An 8,842-nucleotide genomic window follows, 5' to 3' on the forward strand; every position below is an offset into this window, starting at 1 on the left:
GGCCTTTTATAAACTCTTTCAAGCACCCGCCTTTCCTAACCAGTCCTTTTCAGGTTCCCCTCGAGTGTTGGCGGCTAATGAGGAGCTTTTTCTTTACCTCTCCTAAGTCGGCCTCTCGGGAGAGGAAGATGGGCGACGGGTCTCGCTGGCGTCCCGCTGCTCCTCTGCCCAAACCGCGCTCCTCCCCTTCTCACTCCCTTCTTCCCCTCCCTCCGGCTCTGCTCCTGCGTGGGGAGAGGAGCTGGAACTGAGAGCCGTGGAGGACACGCATGCGCGCCGCGGGTGGAGCCGCTGGGCAAAGAACCGGAAACTTAAGAGACAAAGTTCGGAGCCCCGCCCCCCGCCGCGCTGCCCCGCCGTCAGACCCCGCGGACCCTCTACCGGACCGATTCCCGCAACGACGAATCTGCCCGGCTCTCGCGAGCGCCATGTCGGGTTCCTCCAGCGTCGCCGCTATGAAGAAAGTGGTTCAACAGCTCCGGCTGGAAGCCGGGCTCAACCGCGTGAAGGTGTGCGGGGGCGGGCGGGTGGACGAGGGGGAGGGGAGGGGAGGGCGGCGGCGGCGGCGGATGGGATCTGGCGGCCGAGGTGGCTGGGGCGAGCGGCACTTTTGTCCCGCTCCTGTTTCTTCTGGGGAGGACGCGCGCTCGGCGGCGACGACCCGATCCGGGAGGGCCAGCTTTAGAGAAGTAGCGGCGCGGATCGGCGCTGTTGTTCGGGGGTCGGTTAGTGCGCCTTTCCGCGCCAGGACTTTCCAAGGCAGGCTGGCCCCGGGGCTGAACCACGGCTTTCCGCATTCCGGTGGCCCTTCTCTCTCCCTCCCTCCGCCGTGACTCCGCGGCTGGCTTGGGCAACAGCTGCTCCTCCGAGCGCCGTCCGCACCCTTCTAGTCCTTAGCTTACCAGACTCCACCCTTTATTTTCACTGGACAGAGTTTTACCTGGCTTTTAATTCAGAACAGAACCTATTTGCATGTCGGAACGTTCCCAAACCCACTCCTTGCCAACTCCTCTTATCCACCGAACACTTACTTGAAAACGAATTTTTGCAAACGCAAACTGTAAGTTAAAGAAGCATGTTTGTTTTCGAAACGTCCCCGGTGCCTAAGGTTACCACTGGTGTGTTCTGTACAACCTCATACAAAGCGTGCATTTCATACTTAGTTGGCAGTTTACTGTGTCTGACCTTGGAAATATCTATTGGTTTGCATACCTTAGTGATCAGAGTGGACCATTCTTACTTGTTTTGCCGTCTAGTTAATACTGACCTTGTCTTGGGGCATTTACCTTGCGGGGAGAAACCTTTGTGTGTGTTGGCAGGACAACCTGACATTCAAGTGCTGTTCCAAGTTTCTCCAGATTTTTAAAATCCTAAGTGGATTGGCTTCTTTCTGATGCAGGTCATCTTACAAGTGAAACACTTCTTGTAATTAAAAAAAGAAACAAGAATATAAATCATGCCCTCTGTTGAAAGAAGCAGCCAGTTTTCAAGATGACTTGATTGTGTACTCATCTGGCTAAGTGTTTACTTCTCCCTGAAATGTTTTATGGAGTAAGATAGCCTCCCATTTACCTACTTCCTTAAATAGAAATGTCAGGGACCTAGCTTACTCAGTTGTGGTCACCTCAGGAGGGAAGGGAAATTCCCATCAGTTTGGTGTGGGATTCCCCTCCCTGTCCTTTAAGTGCTGTAGACTACATTGCTGTTTGGAATCCATTTCTCTCATCTCCAGCTTCTTAACTCATCTCAGTGATTTATGGTCAGTCTCGGTTGGATTTAACTCTGAAACTTGAAATCCTATGTTTCTTAACCAACCATTACATTATCACACATGTGCGCCTTTATCACAGGTTAGAGTGGCCCAGGAAAGAAAAAAAAATGGGACTGGGATGCAAAAAAAAAAAAAAAAAAAAAAAAAAGCTGGCTGAAAGTAGTAAGTGTTCATTGGGGGTACTTAGTTCCTTGTCTCGAAAGAAAATGAGATGAAGGCCTCAGATTAAAGTACTCTGAGGGTTTTACTATGAAAACCCCAGCTACTCCAGTGACTCTTCCAAATGATGCCTGCCTCTTGGACATAATTCTTCAGGAGGCTTCTGTTCTGGAGCATTAAAGTCACCACAGGTGGCTTTGGTTTTAGAGTTATTTCATCTCCTACTAGGGATGTAGCAAGGAGGGGAGGGCGTTCCACCTTGGGACTTCAAATGAACTTTTCTTTAACTCTGTTGTAAAGTGTGGTTGGTTTGATTTTATTTTGTGCACCTATTTTATCCATGACTCTGTGCTAGATGCTTTTTTTTGGTGATATTTTAAACTAGCACGAGTTTACTGTTAAGCCTTTATGTTTAACCACAGTTGATAGAAATTTTCACAAATGCTTGACAAACTATACCATATGTAGGGTGACCATGCATTGTATTGCCAACCAGGGCACTTTGGAGAGTGAAAGAGGGCACTAATAATTATGCCAGGATTATAAGGTTTCAATCTCCTGGGTGGTGACTATTACTGTGCTTTAGGGGCTAGCAGCTTGTTTGAGTTTAGAGCCTTTGTCTCAGTTCACCCACTGCTTGGAATTCTCGCTGATGGTTGTTTCTCACTGATAGTTACTTGGCTGGATCTCGTCATTGAGATGTCAGTTTAAATGTCACCTCCTCAGAGACACTTTTCCTTAGGTCAAGATCTAACCACTCTATTTCTGAATAGCTCCTTGTCTGTATTTTCTCCTGAACTGTCACCTCCATAACAGGAACCTGGCTATTCTTATGTATTCTCAGTGCCTAGAAGTATATTTGGCACATAGTGGTGCTTGAGAAGTTTGTGAAAGGGAATTAATTAAGTTGGAAGCCTGCCTACACTTTAGGCAGAAAGTTGTCAGATACTTTACCCTTACTGCTAGTTAATGTGAATGAAACCAAGTTTTAAGATTGTGTAAAATGATACCTTGCATTCCCCACTTTAGCTACACCTTCTCTTGGTGGGTAAGCAGGGTGGCCACTTGTAGCACTTGCTAACAGGTATTTACACATTATTTTACACAGTTGCTAACCTGTGGATAAACTGTTGTATAAGTGGATAAAATGCTGTATAATGTACAAACATTTCAAGGCTTGAGATTCATTTTGGGATGATTATCCTTTTACCAGGTAAATGTCTGGGTTACAGCAGTAATCTGCAGGATTTCTTAGAGTATTTGTGATGCTTTCACCTCCCTTTCAAATGCCCAACTGAACTGGACACCTGCTCTCACCCTTCTTGGGGATAGTTAAAACTGAAAATAAAATGATTGTTTTTCCCATCTTCCTAAACCTCAAGACTTAGGATCTTGTATTCATTTGGAGCATCTTTTATTCATGTTCTACATCTGAACCGTTCAGTTCACTGTTCTGGTATTCTACATCACCTAATCAGAATGTATACAAATCATAGGTGTTTAAGTGATACCTAATTCCTTAAGTGCTGTTTGAGTGGCATTGCATACATATATGAAAATTAAATCACATTTAAGCAAATACACTGCTGCTTAAAGGCAGGCTGCTTGGTGAAGTGGCTAAAATAATTCAGTGTTTGCTATCGGCTTTTCAGTTACATGACACTGAACTGTCCAGTTTTGTAACATGAAACAGCAGATGGTACATAATGCCAAAACAATGAACTGAGTGGTTCAGATTTAGAACATGATGTTCATTTTCTCAGTAATATATATGCTTTCAAGACAGTTAACACCTTTTGTTTGCATCTTGTGTACTGCTTTTAGTAAAAAACAAGATGTTGAGTAACCTGAAGGTTGAGTACCTCTGAAGTTTATTAATAAACTACCCAGATGGGTTTTTCTTTGCAGATGTACTAAATCATTTGATGCTTTTAATAAGCAAGCAAAAGAAAGCATACTATAAACTAGTCCACTGTATGTGCAGTGTTTTGAGTATGATGAGCTCAGTGTGACTCTTTATATGTCTTCTTTTGAGTTAAGAGAAGTGTTTATTGCGGGTATTTCAAAGATTTGAGAAAACCTTCCTGAAAACATTCTCACCTCCTCCCACTACCCCCTCCTTTTGTCTTGTACAGGTTTCCCAGGCAGCTGCAGATTTGAAACAATTCTGTCTGCAGAATGCTCAACACGATCCCCTGCTGACTGGAGTATCTTCAAGTACAAATCCCTTCAGACCCCAGAAAGTCTGTTCCTTTTTGTAGTAAAATGAATCTTTGGTAAGTTTCTTTAATATTTAGGGTTTTTTTTTTTTTTTTAAACTGCAGTGTTTATGGGGACAACTTTGAATACGTGTACTACCAATTGATTTGGATTCTGATGCCATTTCTCTAATAGAAACCAGCCGTAGCACAGCATAGCAGAGAATTAATTGGGAATTGGGAATGCAAGAGAAATTCAGGATATAGTTGAATAGACTGACATGATGTGGACATTTGTAGTGGGGGATAACAGGTTTTACTCTTTATTCTTAGGTAAAGATACAACAAGAGAGAAATGAAGTGTATGAGAGTTCATGGTGGCAGGCAGTGGATTTGATTTCAGGTTTCAGGATGGGTTGGTTTAAAGCATGTATCCATATGTTAATCTGTAGCTTCCATTTCAAGTGTCAGCGTGTGCAAAATTGTATAATGTTAATCCAAGAGAGATTTGACCAAAAAAACATGCTGTGGATAATTTAATATGTAATCCAAGGGTGCTGCTACCTTTTATAAATTCACAGTACTTAAGTCAGAGGGTGTACTCATATTGACCTATGAGAAGCAACCAAACTAATAGTGTTTAAAAAAAAAAAGACTATGGCACACACCCTTTACAAACATTCTAACTCCTCAAAGTGCAGGAAGCCAGCTTCTTAAAATACCATGTTACATAGTTGGTGCCCTCCCTAATTAAGCTTTGTGGATTTGGGAGTATCCAGGAAGTCAGCATGTTTCCAGTAAATACAATGATTGGTAAAGATTTTGAAACACCAGAAACCACCTTTGAGTAACAGGTTTTCCATAAGGAAGTAGCTTTTTTTAACAGCCTAACATGTTCGTATTTAATAGTTAATAGTTCTTTGCTTCAGCAATATTAATTCTTCATGGCAGTTTTTGGGTATTTCATATTTTTATGGCTTATTAAAGATTCTTTTTAAACCTTTGTTCCCCATTGTATTCACTTTATAAAGTGGTTTATTTTCATTTGATATAAAATACTGTTAAGAAATGTGGCTTCTTACCTGGCTGTTAACAGTTTCATTTTGTAGGAGTCTGCAGATAAGTGTTTAAATGACTTGCTCAAAATTATAATATAGCTAGGATAAGAACCCAGATTTCAAAGTAAAATAACAGCTACTAATCCTGGCAGTTTAATAAAACAGGTTTATGGATATGATTTTAAACACCTTGGGCCAAGAAAAGGATGTTTGGATGTAAAAGTATTTCTTCTCAAACTTGAATGTATCTGCAAATTACCTTGTTAAAATGCAAATTCAAATTCAGTAGGTCTGAATTCTAAGGGCTGAAGGATTTTTTTTTTCTTATTAATATTTGTTTTTGAGAGTAACTGCACACAAGTGAGGGAGGACAGAGAGAGAGGGAGACAGAATCCAAAGTAGGCTCCAGGCTCTGAGCCGTCTGCATAGAGCCTGACACAGGGCTTGAATTCATGAACCATGACGTTGGATGCCCAACCAACTGAGCCACCCAGGCATAGGGCTGAAGCATTTCTTACAGATGCCCGGGTTATACAGATGTTGGTCGTCCTGGGCCCACACTGAATGGCCGGGATACATAGATTCTATATTTGAGTCTTTATATTTACATCTTTTAAAAATATATAGTTTAAAGAAAGACAGCATAGATAACTTAGCAGTAGGTTAGAATACAAGGAAAATACAAAGACCATGATCAGCGGACCTAGAGACAATCATTATTAATCTAGATTTCCTTTTAAGAGGGAAAAAAATTTATATGCTGGTTTACAGACAGTGAGTATGTACAGTTTTTATTCTGCTTTTAAAAAACCTTTATGGATGCCTGGGTGGCTCGGTTGGTTAAGCATCTGACTTCGGCGGCTCAGATCATGATCTCACGGCTTGTGAGTTTGAGCCCCACTCTGTGCTGACAGCTTAGAGCCTGGAACCTGTTTCAGATTCTATGTCTCTCTCTCTGTCTCTGCCCCTCCCCCTCTCATGCTCTCTCTCTCTCAAAAATAAAAATTAAAAAAAAAACCTTGAACTTTATTTCATTAAAAATTCTTTGTAAATGAAATTTTTAGTGGCTGTATTATACATCATTAATACAGCTTAAACATCATTAAATATTGCTACACTGAGGCAAATATCTTGGTAGTCCTATGTATAGTTTACCTGTTTTCTTTAAGATAAATTTCTAGAAGTAAGATGATTCAGTAAGGAATGACATTTAAAATTTAATAACACTTGCTAACTGGGAACAAACTTTCCACATGGAGCTCAAGAGTGCTTTCTCTTGAGCCCTTGCCAAACAGACCTCAGCCTATTTGCTACTGTTTTCTACTGATCTAGTTTTTTCTAGTTTTTCTACTGATCTAGTAATTCAAATGTTAACTGAGCTTAAACATTTTTTTCACCATTCTGTTTAAGCCTCTTGAACATTCTCGTTCTAAGACAAAAGAAATTTCCAAATAAGTATAGAGACCCATGTATCTACCATCCTGAATTAAATAGTTTACCTTACTAATTTTTTTTTTAATTTTTTTTAACGTTTATTTATTTTTGAGACAGAGAGAGAGACAGAGCATGAACGGGGAAGGGGCAGAGAGAGAGGGAGACACAGAATCGGAAGCAGGCTCCAGACTCTGGGCCATAAGCCCAGAGCCCGACGCGGGGCTCGAACTCACGGACCGCGAGATCGTGACCTGAGCTGAAGTCGGAGGCTTAACCGACTGAGCCACCCAGGCGCCCCGTTACTAATTTTCAAAAAGAAATAAAAGACACTTTTTCTACCTTTCTGTATAGGTAACTTACTCTGAAGTGGGTATACCCATGTTTTTACTTTTTACTACGTTTCTTGTGTTTTGTAGTTTTAAAACATAGTTACTGTTTTTTAAGGACCAACTATTATGTTTGAGATTTGTGTTGATCCTTGTAGATTGTTTTACCTGCTATCTCTAGTATTCAACGTGTGTATAAACCTCGGTTTGTTTATCCATTCCCCAGCCGAGTTACATTTAGGCTATTCCTAGTTCTTCCCTCTTAAAACACCACGATAGTCAACATCCATGTATGTTTCACTTTATAGGTTTATCTAGGTAAATGTTAAGTGGGGTGTCTGTCCAGTTGAATGGGGCCCCCACATGTGAGGCAGTGATCGGGTGGAAGTTGATGGTGAGGGAGGTGAAAGAATTTACCCAAAACAGAACAAAGGAGATAGAAATTTATTGCATTCACCGTAAGGGACCGGGAAGGCAGGACAGCAGAAAGGCTTGTGCCATGAGGCAGTGGGAATGGAATACACCTTAGGGGGAGCTTTGGGCAGGACAGCAAAGGAGAGGCTTTCTGCAGTGAGGAAGCAGGTAGGGGCTGTTTTTAAAGGGAGAACATGAGGCGGTATGGTGATGTATGGAATCTTCCTTTTGGTAACTGTGCCTAGTTGTAAGTAGCCCATTGGTTAGTTAGGGCCTAAGGATATTTTAATGTGGATCGCCTGATGGGCCTGTGTGTATCCAGGCAGGGGATCCATGTGGGCACTTTTTACATTCCATGGCTCAAGCCTGTTTGCCTAAAAGTGGCCTCTACGTAAATAGAAGTGGGATTGCATCTTCTGCCTTAGTAGAATTTATCAAACTGCTCTCCTCAATGCTATTGCTTATTTTCTAGGGATATTCAGATTTTTCTAAATTTAAGAGATTTTTATGTTAACTTTTAAAAATTAGGATATAGAGTATACTTGGCAGTGATCTTGGCAAGTTAATCTAGAAGTCTGTTTTTTATAAACCATGGGTGATTTGTACTTCAGAGTGGTTGTGAAAATTAAGAGAAAATTCTATTTTATATACCACAGAGATCTATTTCTCATTTTTTCCCTTGAAATCCTGTGATATGTCTGCTTCCTAAAAGGCTTGGTTTAATTGAAAGCACTGTATAAGCTAACATGCAAATGAATGCCCTCAAAGTAATAGAAGATGTATTACTTTTCAGAAAAAACTATTGTGTTTTGGTCCTTTCCCCTAATCCACTCTTTTCTTTTCCATTTCAGGTTTTCTAAACCATTTTTCATGAACCAGTGCATATTCAAAGGAGAACTAAATTTGGAGCCTGTATGAAAGCTTATCCCTATAACACGTGCCATACTATATAAACTTCTACTTTTGTCAGTCCTTAACATCTACCTCTCTGAATTTTCATAAATTTCTATTTCACAAGGGTAATTATTTTATATACACTGGCAGCCACATACAATAAAATACTTAGTGTAAAAGTTTTTTGGTTAATTACTGGTATTGAATATACTGTGTATTAATTTGTTTTGAACACATAAGATAATGGCAATTTCTCAATGTCATTAAGAAGAGGTTTACGTTTTAGGGCTTGTTCTACAGCTCATCTCACATAATTGTATACCATACATATGAAAGACTGTTAGAGAATTAAAGATAAGTTGCAAACTTTTTTCTTTCAAGGTCAGGAGGAGGCTGCTAATACTAGTTTCTACACATGAGTTATTTGCAGGATTAACTTTGTTTTAATAAAAGTTATTTAATAATGAGAAATACTAAAAAACTCCCTTGTGTAGGGTATTACCATTACACCTAGAAATTAATTACTTAATAGACTGCTCTCCGAATAAGGACAGTAGAGAAAAGACATGGGAATATTAGAAGATGTTA

At 40.6% G+C, this 8,842-nt stretch overlaps 1 protein-coding gene across 1 annotated transcript; it reads left to right on the forward strand.

Annotated features, from left to right (window-relative positions):
* The first annotated feature begins 323 nt into the window (after positions 1-323).
* On the forward strand, positions 324-8,446 carry GNG5 (G protein subunit gamma 5). Its single transcript, XM_047083282.1, has 3 exons — positions 324-509; positions 4,066-4,206; positions 8,212-8,446. The coding sequence occupies exons 1-2, from the start codon at positions 429-431 to the stop codon at positions 4,189-4,191; spliced, it is 207 nt and encodes a 68-aa protein (XP_046939238.1). The 5' UTR covers positions 324-428; the 3' UTR covers positions 4,192-4,206; positions 8,212-8,446.
* Positions 8,447-8,842: the final 396 nt, after the last annotated feature.

This window comes from Lynx rufus, unplaced genomic scaffold (genome assembly GCF_022079265.1).
Source record: "Lynx rufus isolate CCGP_SWC_20201006 ecotype Redwood Valley unplaced genomic scaffold, mLynRuf1.p SCAF_2, whole genome shotgun sequence".
In the NCBI taxonomy this organism is placed as follows: Eukaryota; Metazoa; Chordata; class Mammalia; order Carnivora; family Felidae; genus Lynx; species Lynx rufus.

Excerpts from the sequence above, each read along its gene's own strand:
- GNG5 (XM_047083282.1), top strand. The coding sequence starts at position 429 with ATGTCGGGTTCCTCCAGCGTCGCCGCTATGAAGAAAGTGGTTCAACAG. Across the intron at positions 510-4,065 it reads CCGGGCTCAACCGCGTGAAG|GTTTCCCAGGCAGCTGCAGA; the intron begins GTGTGCGGGGGC and ends TGTCTTGTACAG.